This window comes from Lissotriton vulgaris, chromosome 10 (assembly GCF_964263255.1).
Source record: "Lissotriton vulgaris chromosome 10, aLisVul1.2, whole genome shotgun sequence".
Taxonomy (NCBI): domain Eukaryota; kingdom Metazoa; phylum Chordata; class Amphibia; order Caudata; family Salamandridae; genus Lissotriton; species Lissotriton vulgaris.
Genome location: NC_141698.1, coordinates 616,142,561 through 616,161,614, shown reverse-complemented (window position 1 = coordinate 616,161,614; position 19,054 = coordinate 616,142,561). Strand labels below are relative to the sequence as shown.

The 19,054-nt window shown below is 42.3% G+C and overlaps 1 protein-coding gene across 1 annotated transcript in view; it reads left to right on the top strand.

Annotated features, from left to right (window-relative positions):
* Window positions 1-16,018, top strand: part of EXOG (exo/endonuclease G) — a 120,206-nt gene extending 104,188 nt beyond the window's left edge. Inside the window, exon 6 of the mRNA XM_086941455.1 lies at window positions 15,467-16,018. Within this exon, the coding sequence (XP_086797581.1) occupies window positions 15,467-15,925 (459 nt within the window). The 3' untranslated portion in view covers window positions 15,926-16,018. The remainder of the gene's footprint in view (window positions 1-15,466) is intronic.
* The last annotated feature ends 3,036 nt before the right edge of the window (window positions 16,019-19,054 follow it).

Sequence of the window (19,054 nt, the reverse complement as noted above, 5' to 3'; positions counted from 1 at the left end):
TGTTGATAAGGGATTCCAATCAGGAGTGGTACTTGTTGGTGGCCTCGTTAATGTCCATATGAGGTATGCTTGACATTAGGGTGAGAAGGGCTATGACACCAATGGCTTCTGTGTCAAGTTTGCATGTGTCCCTGAACCATATTTTCTTTTTCTTGGGTTGCCCGCATGCTTTGGTATGTGAGCTGGTTAGTGAGAATGGAATCTTCATGTGAACGGCCCATTCGACTGGCTGGGTTCATATGTCTTTAGATTGGGGGAATTAAGTATTATCCATTCCAGAATATCACCTTCTTGATGTGTGGATGTATGGCAGTGTCGTTTGAGATAATTGGCATTGAGAAAGGAGGTGAAAGTGTCCACGTAGCTGTTGCCCACGTCTCCCCAGTATACGTTTGTCACCAAGGAAGATATTGTGGTCCGAGCTGATTAATTGCGAAGGGAAGAAATTAATTTATTTCTCGATGAAGGTGTTGACATATTCAGTCTGAGGTTGGAGGTAGTGGAAGTGGACACTTCCACCGACATGCATTCGAAAGACTGAAATTGAGTCTTTGGGAGGGTTCGGCATCTCAGGGAGTTTTGATGAATGAGTGGGAGACCACCCCCATGTCTATCTTCCCGGTCACAACGCAAAAATGGAGTAGTTGGGAGGAAAAAGCAGGGCAAAAGCATGATTAGATGAGACATTGAGCCATGTTTCCATGGCAATCATGATGTCCAGATTGAGTTTGGATTGAGTCTGATATCTCTAGACCATGTTGGACTGCAGACCGACACATATGTAGCATGCAGCCACGGGAGAAGCTGTTGTCTTTATGACTGGGTTGTTCTGGGAGAGTAGTTGTGATTTGTATCATCAAGTTAAGAGAGGATGAGCATTCCCTGGAGTGATGTGTGTGAGTTTGAGTGCAATCAGAGATGACGGTGGATAATAATAATTGCAGAGAGGAAGAACACATAGTAGCATCTCTCTTATAACATACAACCTCTGCCTGTCCCCAACAGTATCTATACAGGCTACAACCTCTCAATCTACTTCTCCACCCCTCTCTCTCCCACCCCCATTTGGCCCACTAGGCGTGTCCTGAGAATGAGGCCGGTGTCTCTGTTGCAACTACCTGTAGGCCTGCCCTGCGAATGAGCTCAGGAGAACGAGTGCCAAAAAATCCATCCCTCAGTCTCTTGCCATGTAGGTTGCAAAAGCCTTCTACACTTTATGAAATTTCATCTGTGTAACATGAATGATAGATGAAAGCTTTCCCATAGCATAAATGGACCATATCTTATTCCACCACACATGCAAAGGCAGCACATCAGGTTGCTTCCATGCCTGTGCTCGGGCCACTTGAGCAGAAATCAGAAATGAGTTGTTACTGGTAAAACCGAGTCCTCTCCGGGATCACCCAACAATATGACTAGCAGATTGAGTGGAAGCTAAGTGCCTGTAATCTGGCTGTGTGCCAGAATCTCCCCCTCCTCCAATGTCTCTGAATATGCGGGCAGGGCCACCACATATGTGTAAATGTGCCTCTCTCCCCTCAACCCTCCAGCAGAAATCCAAACCCCCCATGAACACAGGTAGCCAGGTGGGAGAGAAGTATCACAGAGTCAGTAGTTTAAAGGCATTCTACCTGTAAGAAACCCTGTAAGGAACACTAAGGGAGGGCTTTGCCGCCTTGTCCAAGATGTTGGCCCATTGCTCCTCGTAAATATCCTGTCAGAGGGTGAGTAATACCTACAATAGGGGGGGGGGGGTGCATTCTCAGGCACCGCATCAGGGATTACAATGTTTTTATCTGCCTGCCCTTTTATGCAAATCTCCCGTCATGAAAAAAAGGCAGGTTGCCCTCTATGGGGCCTGAAACATCCCTGTACCGAGGTGAAGGGATTTTTTTTTAGTGTATATTTTCTGTTGAGGTTTGAGCTGCAGCCCGCAGCACAAACCACAATAAAAAAGATACACTTTGTGACTACCATGAAGGCGGTCACATTGCAATCAGGGCAGGGGGATCGTCGACACCTTGTCGGGCGGTCCCTCTTCCGCTATGGTGCCAGCATCGTAATGATGCCCTAAGTTTTAATATGTGGTTAAAATTAAATTTGTTCTCAATTTATGCTTATTTGAGAGCATTTTATGAGCACTAAGATAGTTTGGAGCTGTACGTGAGCAGTCCAAATATTTCTTTCTTGTGTATCTGTTTCATTCTTTTTTGTCTCCTTCTGACTAATACTAAATTTAGATTGAACTGATGCAGACATTATAACAAATTTTCTCCTCAAACAAAATAAATTGGTGACAATAATATAAATATATTAAAAAAAACTATAAACTTTATAACAAGATTTTCATTCTTGCAGCTGTATATGGAATTCACGTAGCTTTACGCGCACACTCACTTTCCTTGCATCAGGATGTGGAAGTGGCTTTTAATTGCTTACTGATGTTCTTTTATATTATAACCAAGGACTTACTTAAAATTGAATGCCATCCTGCATCGTGAAATTGCAGAATGGTCTGTCTTTTCTCCCCCAGACTCCGGGTGGAGGTAAAGTAGGCAATACCGAAGTTTCAATTGTACATTCACGCCAGAAAATTACAGGTCTATTAACTGCAATAAATACAGTTGCATACAATGACCCCTTTCAATTAATTGCACGCAGCTCCCTTATATGCCTTATATCAAAGCGGCACGTTGCAGCCAGTGCTTAATCGATTCATAGCACGTCGGTTTCTTTAATCCATCCTTTGTTAGCATCAAATCAATATCAAGCTTTCCAGCAGCTTTAATAAAAAAATAACAAAACCCAATTTTCGTGATAAATGCTGTGACATAAAGTAGTATTTTAAATAAAGGGGGGTTCTCCCTGGTACTCCACCCGCACCTGGGCACGAAAAACACTGGGAAATAAAAAAAAATGATGCGGCGGAATAGATCTGAAAATCTTTTTTTATCGGAGGGACACTTAAATTGATCCTTCGCCAACATAAAGTAGAACAGAGAATTTTGTTTCGTACTTTTTTCCTTTTTTTTTTACAACTTGCTTGCAGGCTTCTAGTTTGAGGTTGGTAATAATCGAACTAAACCGTGGCACAAAAAACAGCTTTTGATTTGATTTCATGATGCTTCTTCCACCCAGTGCGCGCCCTCTAGGGGTCAGTTGTAGAGAAAGGCCATTCCATTCACAATATTAGCCTGACTCCTGCTTCCAGAACGGTGCGACTGAATGTAGCATATCCTCTCAGTTCTTTCTGAAGTAAGGTGGGCACGCAGAACACTGAACGGTGTCAATTTACTTCTGTCATTACAGAGCATCTTCAGTGCGCCTGTTCGTCTCATGATTCCTCGCTTGATGCTTCTGGTAGAGTCTACTTAGAATGGTCATACCTTGAAGCGCCTTCTGTCGAGCCGATATACATATATATACTTTTTGAGTGTTTAAATCATCCAAACACATTACAACCATACAATGATGTCAGAATTCCCAGTACAGTGCAGTCTTGCAGAGTAACCATACAGTATCGTTTCAGCAGTTTCCACATGTCGTAAAATTGTATTCAAGAAAAAGAAGATAAATATTTTTGAGAGAAATAATACCTTCGAGTCTAAAGAGTATATTTACAGCGGATATCTTTACTAATGCTCGTTGCATTACTTTGGTTCGGATTAAAGATTCTCAATAAATAAACTTTAACAGGTCAAACTCTACTAATGGGCCCCCACCCTCCCCTCCTCCAGTCACTCACTCGTAAATTCAAAAGCCTGCCATGTACCACTTCATCCAACTACTTCTAATCTGAGGGGGATTATCCGGTTTCCAGCTGGAGAGCATCTCATTGCTGCACCTCCGCTTCAGGTATAACTTGGTCAGTGTGCGTCCCCCATGACACCTGCGTGTCGGGGGTCCTCCCACACTGGGATCTCTGAGATCAGCATATACCAGGCTCTAGCATCCTCTTCTAACTTTTCATCCCTCCTGACTCTCTTCATTCTAATGAATTCCTCCGTTGCCATTCCAGTAGATCCTTAGCCCAGCTGGCCACCTTGGGGGGTCGGGAGCCCATCCAACTATTCACCACCCTTTTCTTGGCCAGCACCAGTCCCATTTGGAGAAATCTACGGGTAAGTTTCTTCCCCTTAGGGCTAGGAAGAAGGCCTAAAAGTATTTCCCTGTCGAGCCGATATATTGTGGCGGACCTCTTTCACCCGCTGTAAGCTTCAGCAGGGAAGTCCATGCACTGCTCTCCTCTGGAATTGGAAATCTGTTCCACACACCCTTTATCCAAGAGCAGATTTTTATCCTAAAAACTGATCTTGTAAAATGTGAAACCACTCTTGTTTCTCCCTGAAGGATATAAACCTATATTGACCACTTACAAATGTCCCCTTAGTAAATAGTTACCATCCCTCCAGTGTGTAATGTTAATGTCTCCAGGCGCTGTTGTGAAATTAGGGATCCGCATAGTGCAGCTGATGGTGATAGTGGAGTGCTTGTCCACAAGTCCATCTGCCACCTACGCTGTGTTTCAAGTCTGCCAAGAAGGGCTGGGTAGAGGCTGGAAGGGTCGGGGTTGTGTGGTTGAGCTGCTAGGTAATAACATTTCATATCCATCACATGCAGTCCCATCCATGTAATTATTTCACTAGTTCGAAGAGGGTTTTGTTCAGTGCTTGAAATGGAAAAATAAAAAAGTGCAGGTACTCTGTACCAGAGTACCTGCTTGTTTCTGAGAAGTGCAGGGACTCTCCAATTAAAAGTATAGCATTTCACTTGAGAAGTGCCGGTACTCTCCCTCTCAAAATAAAAAAGTGCCGGTACTCCGTAACAGAGAGTACCGGCCCATTGAATTCACTGGTTTGGTTTCAAAGCAGAGGGAAAAGAAACTCGAGACAGTGCCATCTTAAAATATAATCTTGGTGTTCAGCACTGAATGTAGAATGTGTATAATGAATGGTAAAAGTACTGTTATGCAACATTTTCTTTTAGTACCCTAGTTTCTTTCCTAGTATACCTTTGCACAACCATACCGAGACCGTCTTTATGAGTGGCATGTTTATTCTGATGCGACAGGGAACAGCAGTTATCAAAGGCCCCGTCGGAATATTAGGATTTCTAGTTTCATATGGAGATTTCGGCTGCTGAAAGCAACTAAAATCCGAGTGTGAGGGTCCGTGGATAAATGAGGATTTGCTGGCAAATCTGACCTGAAATTACGGATTTCCATCAGTAATTCCTCATTTCGTTGAGACTCTTAGGGTCCAGTTCATAGCAGGCTGGATTTTCCACGCCCTCTCAGAGTTACTGGCACCCTCAATATGAGTATGTCTGGGGGCGAATAAATCCAGTCAATTTTGCCACCAAATTGTATTGAGGGTTTTAGTGTCTTAGAACTTTCTGCCATCTATTAAACTTATTTTGTCCATGTAACACTTTTATATTTCACCGTTGTTCCATAAGTCACTGTTGCAGATTAGACAGAAAGCAGTACCGTACTGCTTGAGCGCTTTGTAATGCTGAACTTAACTTTGGCTTAAATGAGTAGCCAGTGTAAATTCTTAGCAGTGGTAAGCCATGGCGACATCTTTTGTAGGTAACAGTCTAGCAGTTGAATGGAGTACTCCTTTGAGTTGGGAAAGTGAGACCCGTGGTGTACCTGTGTTGGCATTTCCAAAGTTAAGTAAGGACATTTCAAGGGCTCTGTCTACTGTTCTCAAATGGCTGGGGCATGCTATGTGTTTAATCTGACTAAATGTGATAGATGCTTCTGCTGTTTTATTGATGTGAGGACTGAGTGAAAGCCTGAAGAAGGCTGTAAAGCCAAGTGATTTTACTAAGGAAAAGGTGAACAGAGAGAAGGTTTTCGCCTTTGATTCTTCTGTAATAGGGGTCAAATTTATTTTTATGTCTGGGTCAATAAGCAGGAAGTGTATTTTTGCAGTTTGGGCCCCAAGGTCTGAAGCTTCATTAGGCAGAAGGGAAGGATTAGTATGTTGTTCATTGATCAAGTTTTTATATAACGTTTTCTGTCATGTTCACACTGGTGTAAAGCGACTCTACCTGCTGTGAATCTCAATTGCTCAACATTCAAATTAAAAAATATGGATGTAAGTATCGATCCATAAAGAACACCAGATACCATGAGTGCTCTTTCAGAGGGGAGTATTCAAACCTTTATCACTGATGCTGATTTAACTGTATGTAAACATCTCACTATCTCGCTTCGGAAACCCATTAGTCTGTCAGGATCAATTGTTTTTAATGCTACTTACAGATCTTGTAGAATGAGACCAGGGTCTCCTTTATCCAAGATCTGATGTTTGTCTTCCTTAAAGTATAGACTGAGTGTTTCAATGCTGTGCTCAGTACGAATGCCAGACTGATAGTTAAACGTTTTGTTGATACAATTAATTTGAGCCAAATCGTTTTTATACTTCACGAAGCCAGGATAAGTTTGAAAATGACCTGCAATTTGAGTCGTCATTGTGCTCAACGTCTGATTTTTTTTTTTGTAAAAAAAAAAAAATATATATATATATATATATAAAAAAAATATATATATATATATTATAATATATATTTTAAAGATTGTGCATGATCTGTCCAATTTTTTGTAGATCTGGAAATATTCCCTCAGTGAAGGAAGAATTTGACATTGAGCACCAGGCAGGTTAAAAGAAATGAAAACATCTTTTATGATGTCTCCGAGGTTGTCACGTAAATAATAGTTGTTTGGCTTGAGATGTTTAATGACCTGAAAGAATTCTTTTACTGGTGGAAAAGAAACGCTGTGTCAAAAACAATAGGAGAGAAAGGGTTTCTCCACAGAGTGGAGGGAGGTACTCCTGGTGCCCTGGACCTTAGAATATGTAAACAAAAGAGGGAGGAGTATCACCAGTGAACCGGGTAATGGTTACAATGGAGATGGGGGAAAGAATGAAGGCACAAGGAAAATGTTCCTTGTTTTAAAAGACCCCTGACTCAGCAACCTAGTTGGTGACATGCTTCATCATAGGGGTCCCACCCACAAAGCCGAATGCCGTCCGGGTGTGCTGCGACACCTGAGTTACAGTGGAGCGGGTTGATTTGTTGAGTGTGGTACAAAAAGTGATGTTAAAAATTGGCGCAGTATACCTTCAATAAAACTTTAATCTGAAGGTACTGGACAATATTAAAAACAAAGATAAGATATTGGAGTAGGTTAAATTGACCAACTATATCTATGTGTGAAGTGCTTGGGTCTACATGTTTCAACCTGTTCGAGGGATTTCCAGGTTTTCGTCAGGACCAAGAAGGAGAAGTTAAAAATAAAGGAGCCTGGGCGGTATGCACGCGCTAAGGTGCACCCAACCCTAGGCTCTCCGGCACTAGCTGTAAACTCACAGCCAGGCAAGTAGACTTCCAGGGTCCGGAGTCAAATAGGAAAAACTCGTGCAACGAGTCGACTGTGCCTCATAGGATAAACGGGGACAGGCTGGACATCCGAGTCTGTTGAGACTAGAAGCCTAAAAGCCGGTAAACCTCACCGCTGCACTCCCAAGTAGTAGTTTAGATTGGTATATTTCATTGGAAGCCAGAATGCATGTGATACTCCGACTGATGGATTTGCTTATGTTCTATAAAGTAAAGGAAACCGAGTGTTTATGGTTACTGAAGGATGGGCTAGCGTTTTTTAGGAGGTGAGGACTTTGAGTGGTTGTTAATAAATAATGTCATAGTGGGGTTGATCAAAATGTTAATTTGGTCTTCAATTTAATTAGCTTTTATAGTGAGGATTGATTGATTAATAATTTTATCTGTTTGTGGAGTATAGAACATTTTAATTCCCATTGAGCACTCTTAGCCCCACATAGCTGTCTTGTTTCTTTTTAACAGAGCGTCCATGATTGAGAGAATGTCGCCTTCTTTTACTGCTGAGTCAGTATCTACCATTTTCTCGAATTGATCAAATCTTGCAGTTTGACGTTCCTGAAGGAAGAGCTGTAGGCATTCATTTTTTAATGGGACTTATAAGTGTTTTTGTGAGGTGTGGATTTTGTGGCATAACAAAGGAGATGTGGTGGATATTAGAAAGCAGATGAGTAAATGATCAGACCTTTAAATTCTAATTAAATAGAGGCTGTTGCTACATTTTCCGTTGAGGCCTGTATGGTTACGAGTTTGAACTGTGTTTCAAAAAGTCAGAATACAGTTATAGATGGTGTAAGATAATTAAATTCTCTAATGTGATTAAAAAATGCACTTCACATTTCTCAAGTCATTTGTGAAAATCTGGGGAATTTTTTTTGATTACTTTATTGGATTGTGAGAGAAGTACAGACAACAAAAAAGGAGGGAGAAGGTTACCTCTAATTCCCCAGAGAATCTGTTAAATGGAAAATGATGCGTTTCGGCTCCGCATCTAGTGTTGGTTCCGTAACTCCTGCATGTAGAGTACAGGACTCACCAGGTGAGGACTCAGTGACGAAACATGCTACACCAGCTTGGGTGGATGAGAGTCATTTTAATAAAAGGATATTTCTCCTTCTATTGAGACAAAGCGGCCTTAACAGGACAGGTAGGCATCCTCTTTTTTGCATGTAACAGTGAGAGAAATATTCAGAAATCGGATCAATGATGTTGGTCTGGCATAGGCGTATTACAGTTTTTAGACAGTTGAATGTAGAGAATGAGTTGGGGGGCATAGGTCCATGGTTCAGTGACTGGATATGCAAGTATTGCCAACACCCCCAGGCCTCTCGTTTCAGTTGCCTGCAATTAGGATGTAGGGAATCTATATTGGATGGAAAGTAGGAGCTTGTTAACCCCTCCCATGCTCATGACGAGCTCAGCTCGTCATGGGCACCGGTGCTCGTGTGCTCATGACGAGCTGAGCTTGTCATGCCCGTTGGAACGCTCGCACGCTGTGCTAATTCCCCTGTTGTGCAGAGCGTTCCATTAAACGCGTGTGGCCGTGACGAGCTCAGCTCTTCATGAGCACATGAGCACCGTGGCTCATGACGAGCTGAGCTAGTCATGAGCACCGGGGTGCTGTGCGCGCCCCCCAGCACAGCAGGGGAATAACCCCAGCCGCCAAGGGTTTAATACACAATTCAATCATCGTAAAGTATGTCCTAGTTGTGTAAGTGAATGAGATCAGCAATGTCTGAATGGTGGGTCATTTCTGCTCTGATAATTTGAAGCTTGTAGATTAGCTTGGCATTTGAGAGTCGCTCTCTGTGGTTATATGTAAATAAGGTTAGAATTTGAATAGTTGTTGAATGTGAATATGGACTTTTAAAGCAACATGAAATTGAAAGGGTGTGTTTGGTGAAATATAGAGAGACTTGCATCACGCCACTTAAAGTCGGCAGCGCTCTCTGTTGCAGCCCACTGGGGTGGGACCCAGACCCCCACTGTAAACCTGAACAAAGGAGGAGGGGTCAGGCACGGCTCTACTCCAAAGGCCGAGGAGACTCATGCATCGCGGGACGCGCATTGGCAAGTCCGGGACAAAGTCTATGCCCATCAGTGACCTTAGGAGGAGGCTGGGCTGAGCCACCCCTCTTGGTTTGCTGATTTCACACATGTGGGGTTGAGAGCGGGAAAAGACTGGACTGACCACGGGTAAGCGGAAATTTGGAGGGGGTCAAGTGTGGGGATTTTACCCTCCGCACCCACTTCACTTGATAAAATGTTAAAGTGAACCACGACATCCATTTCTAATGAAATCAAACCGACTGAAAGGAAACTGTCCCTTAGCTCAACGGAGGGAGTGAGCCTTAATAATTTTACCCGTGCTCACACGTGTCCTTCAGATCCCTTGCTGAATACCCTTAATCAATCGCCGGGGGCTCCCTGTGCCCTCACTGAGGTTTCCTCTTCCATCCCAAGTGTTTGTTCACAGGAGAGTCCTCAACCCAGGGTGGATGCTAAGCGATTTAAGTGTCTACTCAGGGCTAATGTGATCAAAAGGGTGACTTGGAATACCCAGCCCTTCCAATGACCGAAAGCAACCTCAGTTTTGTCCGAGGTTGTCCATCCTAGTCAGTTAGAGGATAGTATGGCAGATAAGGAGGGGCAGGCTAATAGATATTTAAGGAGCTTGGTGAATGACATTGTGGCGAAGCTGACTGAACAATTGCTGGCTGATTTAACGCTGATATTGCGGCACGTGGATTCTATTGATTGTCCCTTTTCTTCATGATTTCTGTTAAAGCCCAATCTGGAGCAATCTAGCTGTTCCCTAGCACAGGCAGTTGTGGTTCCCAAACTGGGGCATCCAGGAGAGTAAACTCAAAAATTAGCGGGAACACCCCACCCCCCAACAGCTTACCTATCCCCATTGGAAGGTCATCACCTGACATAGTAAGTGTGGACCCAATTACTGGGATGTGTCAAATTACTAGTCTGAGTCAAGATGGCACCGCTGCTGGCACTGACAGAGATCAGGAAAGAAGACAATCTCATAACCTTTTACAGGGGAGATGCCAGAGGGACAACTTTGAGGCCGGAGGAGGGTACAAAGAGGTGGAAAAACAACCAGTTATTAGCTTGTCACCTTCCTCCTGCCTATAGATGATAGTTCTGGCGAGGTTCTGGGATTAAGAAAAGGGCAAAAGGAAACTCATGAAGAGCTATGTAACAAGACTGTGAACTGGTTGTGCTGATATAGACATTTTGCACCCATATTGACCTCCAAGATATTGCTAACCAGGATGATGGGTTGGATTGGGCTTGGCCCAGTAGAAAGAGCGACTGCATTATAGTTCATTTTAGTTCTCAATTAGGCAAAAGAGTATTATTTGGCCAAATGAGTCTGCAGCTTGAAGTTAGCATCATTGCCCTATTGCCTTTGGGATATTTTTATAAGCCCATTACCAGATAGTGTGAATGTCTGCCTGTGTACACAATCAGATGGTGGGGGAGGGAGTGGGGGAGGGGGGGTGACAATGGCCTCAACAGTTCAACATAGAGACAGAGGTAGCCCCTAAAGCATTCCTACCTACAATAGGTTTGAGGCTTTGGCAGATGTAGACTTAGTCACTAGGCGGGTGGAACGGGCTCGATCTGAGGATACTGGAGGAACGGTCAACCCAAAAGCCAATTGTAGGACAGATCTACCTCAAAGCTCGCAGGCCACTTCGGGGGGCGTCCAATAACTTGCTGAATAAATTGGGTGTACTTAGCTGGAATGTGGCAGAGATGAAAACGTTAATGGGTGATGATCATGGCTTTGAGTTTTGTAAGTCCTGTGAGATTCTGTCTACAGACCTGGGATTCCGAGTGGAGCTCCTCTTTAGATGGGTGTAAGGCATTTCGGGTCAACACTGAAGTTTCCTCCAATGGTAGAGCAGAGCTGGGCTTGGCGACTTTTGTGAGTCGAGGGCTGAGATCTGACTCAGAGTTGGTTCCCTTTGCCCTCAAAAATATCCTGAGTGTCTTTTTATCTTGTCCACATATTGTCAGAGTGTTGTAATTAATATATATATATATATATAATTCACCATTGTTTGCAGTAGTATTGGAAACAGAGTTAAGACGCCTATGGGAAGTGACTTTATTGGTTTGGTCATTGTCCCACTCACCCATTATTGTTGTAACAGGTGACTTTAGCAAACAAAAGGAGATGATGGACGGAGTGCTGAAACTTTTGAGACACTCACCCCAGTCACAGATCTGGGTTGAATCCATCATCATTCTTTAACTCACTTCGCCACCTCAGTTCAGACCCATCTATGTGCAAATCAGTCTTGACTCTGTGCCTCATGGGTACAGTCCAGCCCGAACTGCCAAGCCAATTCTTCCCTGTTTCGGAAACAAGCATCCTGGGACCGGTTTCGGGGTAACACCCCTCTTCAGCCAGGCTAGGCTGAATCCAGTGGCAAAGTGAGCAAGGGACCGACGTCTGAGCATACCCTGCCAACTAATGGCGAACAAAGCAAACACAAGGAGATGATGGACGGAGCGCTTTAACAGGTGACTTTAACATACATCCATGTGCGTCATGTAGTTATAATAGGAGAAAACCGGTTCAGCCTATGGAACGTGAGCAGACTCATTTTATTCATACCACCCGGGGAGATAGTTTGAATAATATTCTGGTGGAATTTGAGCTCATTAATCTCTTGACCAAGGAAGAATATGATTCTAGACGCAGTCCCTACATTTAAAGATAGCGATATGAACCAAACCATTGGCTTCATCTTTGTTTCTGCATGCCTAGGTCTTTCCCTCATAACGTTTAAAGCTGTGTGGGGTACCCTTAGGGACCATAACCACCTTATAGCTGAGTTTGGTTGGTATGATTTTAAGGACAAAAGGGCTATAACATACAAAGAAACGCTTGTGCCTATGGAGAATGGCAGGCGAATAGGTTGGGGTAAGATCCTGCCCGTCGAATTCCTTAAGAACCTGGTACAGAAGTGTAATAGGGAATTTGAAGTTTGTTTGCAACCTGATGCTCATAATCAAGGCAAACTTGTATAGAGGTAAAGAGCACTCTAACTATTATGTGCGAAAGATTAGATAGAAAGACCCGAAATGGTTTGATAGGAGTTGTACTAAAGCACATAAAGCCCTCAAACTAGCCCTTAAACAGAAACCATGGTCCAAAGACGCAGTTAAGATCGCCAGGAGACTATATGTGCAGGAATAGGATGAAAATCCTTATGAGAGAAGCCTGGGAAGAACTCAAGGAGGCTTGTAGTAGGAGTAGAGCTAGTTAAGCTTTCTGGCAAGTTATGAACCCGCCTCTCTTCAATGAGGTTACAGCGCCACTTATGGGTCAAACCTTCTCTGACCAGAAATGGGTCGATCACTTTGCAAATATTTATGCAAACAAAGGTGAAAAGACTCATTCTGTAACTAATGGCACAGTGTCTACTCTCAACTATATTTTATTCTTACTGAAGTGAGGAAAGGTATATTTGGCCTTACAACAGGAAAGCACCTGGCCTGGACGGAGTCCAGGGGGATCTTTTTAAATTGTGCTTAGACCTCTGGGTTCCAGTAATTACTCTGCGCCTTATTATATAGCAGCATGAGGCCACATTCACACTTCGTGGAAACAATCTGTAATTGGCCCCATTTTTTAAAAAGGGAATTGAGTGAACCCAGCGTGTTAACGACTGATGTCGTTGATAGACGCTGAAGTGAAAGTATTGAGTAGGGTGCTGGCTGCTCAATAGATTAACACACTGAGCTGATAATAAAGACATTTTATCTAATATCCAATACAGTTTCAGGGAACAGTGGAACAGAATTGGAATTTATATTTATTATTTACTAAATATACTGATGTTAGGCAGGAGGGCATTCATCTGGCCTTCATGGACCTCAGCACAACTCAGTGGTTAGATCTAAACTGTGGGCTGAGCTGAGGGACATGGGGGAGAATGAGGCCCTCATAGCTTTCCTGCACGATTTGCACTAAGGGCTTGAAGCCTCTGTCCGATATGGACCCATGGGGGAATGCACATAGCACTTTAAATTAGGGAGGGAGGTCCGGCAGGGCTGCATTTTGGCCCAATACTTTTTATCCTTTATATTGATATCCTAGATCAGTTTTTACCTAAAGGTCCCTCTATAGAAGTCCCAAACCTAGGATCCAAATTGGTGCCCGCCTTGCTGTAAGCGCATGATTCTGTTTTAATTGCGCGTACACTCAATGGTCTGCAGATTTTTATTGGATCTATTTTATGACTTTATGGATGCTTTGGTATTGGAAATTAATTATTCCAAATAATTTATGATGTCATTAGGCCAGAAGAAAATGAAAACAAGGTCAAACTATGTCAAGGAACATAATATTGGGAAAGTGGGTACATTTTGTTATCTGTGTATCTTGCTAGACAGTAAAATGAACTGGGGCCCCTTGATGTTCTATCTTTCAATAGGGTTGCCCAAACCATGAAGGCTGTTTCCAGACGGCTAGGCTATAGTCATATTATATCAGTTTAACATCTATATAAAGCTAAGTGCATCCCCACTGTGTCATATAGGGCAGACTATGGGGAGGGGACAGGCCCTGCTCCTTGATATAAGAAGCTAAAATGAACTCTTTAGGAGCATATTACGGTTACCGTAGAATGTTCCATCAGGGATTGTTCATGAGGAGCTCAGGATTGGTTATATAGAGGAATGTATAAGATTACGCCCTATTCTATTATGGTGTTCTGTCTGGCTTAAAAGTAACCTAAGTTTTAACAGGAACATTTTGATGGACTTCCTGGCATGCACCATTGCCTACAGATACCGTGGCTTAGGTACATAAAGGCTATGTTGGAGGTGCTGGGCAAATCTCAATTGTATAGTGACCCGGGGATGATCTTGAACACAGATATTGCTTGGATGAAGGGGACCATTGTAGCATATATGCAGGGGGAAAGGGACAAAGGTGCTCTGACCAAAGGTATGCGTACTCCTTGTTGGATGGTGTCTTTTCCGAATAAGATAGAACTGTATCTCCCGCTGTACAATGCCAGTTCTGCACAAAAGGCTCCCAACATATTTCCGGTTAAATAGATTTCCTCAACTTTTAGGGGGTTGGTATAAATCCTCCAACCCCCGACCTGTTCATGTGATATGAGTGTTACACAAGCCACTTTACATATTACCTTTATTTGCTCCAGGTGGACGAGTTTGCGACACAAGTATATTCACCCCTTCTTTTGCAGTTGAATTTCAAACAAGCTAAGCCAGCATTACTATATTGGGCGTTTTTAGAGTTTTAATGTATGTTTTTATGTCGCACATTTTTTAGCAGGTATGTATCATGCTAATTTATGAATTTAAATGTGATACTGTGAAATGTTTTTAATATGTATTGCACTATTTCGATTTGCTTTGGCAAATCGAATAAAGTTAATTTGATGTTTGATGGTGGCATTTGTTGACTGGGGTAAAGCAAGCGGAAACTAAATGCAGTCTGCTGATGTAATGAGGTCAGTTGGTTTACAATAAATATCAGATCTTAATATCTTGAAGTAAAATACTTGTAGTGTGTGGAGTCTTACAAATCCAGTTGAATACTATTTACAAGATCAGCACAATATTTTGATATGATTGGTATTAACTTGACAGATGTCATCTGATATCAGGACAGCTCTGACATTGGAGTAGGAGGGATATTTATGTTTTCAGTATTCGAGTGATGGGTTTTTGTGCATGTTTCTATGACCTCACCGAACTCCTCCGACTTTCCTGGGAGGTTATAGTGGACTGTGTAAATTAAGCACGAGAAACTAAGTGTGTCTACAATTTGACAACTTATTTTATGCTTTGGCGGTGGCCTATTAAAGAGTTCATTACACCCGTTTTGCTTTTTAGTTTTCTTTTTTGTAGACAGGTGGGTTATTTTATTTAGGGGGTAGGTGTAACAGGAATTTCAACTTTCTTTGGGCAGGTCTGTATATTTCTAAAGTCAAAATTGAAATAAATAAATCCTCGACTCTTCTTCGCTAATAACCACTCTTCTTTTTACTTGAAGGTAATCGGCAAAGATGATGTAGCTGTTCCCTCACATTTATTCAAGGTGATTCTTGCGAGAAGATGCAAAACTGAGTCTGAACCATTGGTGCTCGGGGCCTTTGTGGTGCCAAACAGTCCTATTAGCTTCAGTCACCAACTGCCCGAATTTCAAGTTGACATTGAAGAGCTAGAAAAGATGTCTGGATTGATGTTTTTCCCACGCCTTGATAAAGGAAAGAACTGTAAGAACATCTGTGACGTTCACCACTGTAAACTTATTGAATTTGAGGAGTTTACGCTGTATTTGACTGGTCGTAAAATTCAAAGTGCCAAGACATTAGACAAATTAGAAAAGGTGATGTCTGAGCTAAAAGAGTCTGGTATCCAGCCTGATGAATATCTTCTAAATCTATACAAGAAAAAAGAGGAGGAAATACTGCAAAACCTGAAGATGACCAGTGAAAGGAAAACTGGATGATTAGTGTTTTGCTAGAATATTTTATCACCTTTGTAAATGTGCATAAAGGAGAGCTGTTTTCTTAACCAAATAAAGACTTGATTGTGGGATTTTTTTAAAAGAAAGAAAAAAAGTTGTAGCCGACCACTATACCATGTACTACATACCTTTTAATCTTGGTAACTTACCAAAGTTTGTTTTATTTGTGCAATATTTTGTATTCACTAATAACTGAACTAACGTATTTGTTGATGTTCCTTCAGGTAAATCACTTTGTATATTTCCCTTAGCATTTGTTATTTTAGTGATCAGAGTAACAAATCTGTGTCCACCATGTGGTCAAATGTTATGATCATTATCACCTTATTGGTGATAGATAATTGTCTAGGTACAGTGCTGAATTACTTCAAGCTACTAACACTTTTGGATACTGTCGAATGACTAGATCATGTAATCGGTGATGTCATTTAACATGTCATGAATGATGCAGTATGTGAAGTCATAAGCAGTGCATGGTGGTGGCCAAAGTTCTAATTAGCTCAGTAAAATATAACTGGTGACCTACAGTGTTTTGTTTTTTTAAATGTTTGTTTTTGTTATTTCAACACCTAACTATAACATCGCTTTAAAGTGTTTTTTTCCAGTGAATATCTGTAGGATTAATGTTATGCCTCTTAAAAACATAAAAATCTTACCTGGGAGAAAAACTACCATGATGTAAAGATACTGCAATCCAACCCTCGATGTACTTACTTGAGGAGTACTTAACTGTGATATAATGACTCTCGAAGTACAGACTGCTAGAAAACGGTAGCACACCATTATACATTCATAATTTCTGCCATTACTTAAATGAGTCCCAAGGCATTTCCCACCTCTGCGTTTCTTCAGGGGAAAGTTATGAAACATTTGGAAATCATCAATTAATAAAGTCGATCACTGATTCAGTATGTTTTTGAGGGCCACGTACCGGAGTAGTTAACCTATGCACTGAGGAGTGTTAAGAAAATTCGGAGTTAAAACATCGTAAAAAATTGTTTATAATCACATTTACTGAAAGGAGTTAGGAAGCGCTGCCAACATTCACACAGCACACTTTGTCTCAGTACCTCAGCATCTTGCCAGGATTCACACATTTCTTTAGGGGAAAACAATTGATATCACCTTGGTTCTAAAATATCTACTTCTGTTTCATTCCAAACCTAGTTGTGTCGGAGACTAACTCTACCCATTACTGTTGTGCCACAAATAAATGGCTCCATGTTCCAGGACTGCAAGCCACCATCATGCATTGGTTTGTGGTCTAAAAGTACTTCTGGACCAGGGTCAGCGGACTCGATAATTCTCTCGCCTCGGTGCCCACTCTGATCAGCGATCACACTCGGCAACTCTGGGCATTAGCTTGCCTCATCTTCACTAACGGCCCCACCAGACCGCCGGGGATGCCTGGTCTCACCCTGGAGATACCCATTAAGGGACCATCTCTCAGGGAAGCCAGGAAGGGTTTTGCAGCGGTCGAAGCGCCTTGGGACCCTACGGGTAAGTAGTGCGCTATATACATGCCGATACAAAGGGATACAAAGTCTACATACAGACTGCTGTCCCAACCCCTACCTTTTCTTCTACTTTATTAATTGGAGACATCCAACCCCCTAAAAATGCACCTTATCATCCTGTAAGCATTAACGCTGTATTTTTTTCAGTGGTGTATGACCCCCTGTCTCTTAGGTAGGAGGGAAACTTTGACCAAGTCTTATTGTATAGACCCTTTGAACATGGTGGAAGCACGTACTGTGATTGACAGTGGCCCAACTACCTGAAATTGGTTATATAGACTTGATCTTCATTAAAGTTTGTTGAACAACTTTTGAACCTGCAACTCCATGTACCTTGCTGCAGTTGGCGATTAATGAACTCAGAGGAAGAGTGCTACCTAATTTCACCTGACAAAAAAACCATCACGAAGCCCCTTGCTGAAACTCTACAGACTTGCTTACTGCTGACCATGACTCCATGAACACACCCAATGAGTCCACAGACACAGTGCCTTGAACCCCTTCCTACTGTCAGGGTTCACACATGCACTAGCCTTGTGCCCTGGATGGAAGCTTCCAATGTTGAACACAGATGATTGCAGTTTCAAGCTGGGGAAAAGTGATTGGGAGGAAGGTGTGAAAAGACTACGCGGCATATTACCAAGGATTAGCAATATATATCGCAAAATGCGCTTAGCGCATTTTTTTTATCACTGCCTATCGCTGGATATGTTAGCGGAGAAAACATGCTATAGCAACATTTTTCTCCATTGTGCTAAAATATCCAGCGATAGCGTCAAAATGCGTGAATATCGCTGAGAATACAGCGATATTCACGCATTAGCGACAAAATGCTCTTAGCCATGTTATCCACCTCCCATTGGATAACATGGCTAAGAACTCGTCTGGGCAGGTGTTAGTATTTGGAGATATTCGCGCTTAGCGCAAATATTTCCATCGCTACGCCTGCCTTGCTAATAGGCGATAGCGACGTTAGCGACTGCTTTCAGTCGCTAACTGGTTGGGTATGCCCACTTTGCATGTCATTAGCGATAAACATCGCTGACATGCAAAGCGGGCCCCAAACCGCTCACTATCGCCTAAAAGCTGTCGCTATTATCAGTTAGCGACAGCTTGCTAAAACGGCGATAGAATTATCGCTGCTTAGCGGCCAAAAACGGCCGCTAAAGCGGCAATAATTGCCTATCGCCCTGCTTGATAATATGCCCCTAATTGTGCTGTCATGTGTTTAAGAATTATTCCCTTGGATTTCCCATAAAACGGTGTTTTTTCATGATAATTATAAGCTTCTGTTTTGGAAAATAGGTAATTTTTTAAATTAATATTTATTATTTTAAAGTAAAGTTTCTTTCGGATAGCAATAGGGTGTATCTACATACACCAACAAGCGGATTACTATACAGCACCTATGTAGACCTCTTCAGTTGTCATGACTTCATTGAAGATTGGCCTGAGGGTAGAGTAGGATACCTCAGCAGGGAAATTTATTAAAAGGCGATTCATTTCGGTTCTCCTGCAATTGACATACATTGTTTTCATTCTACACTGGTGTCTGGAAGACAGGATTAAGAGCAACACACTGCTACATGGAATA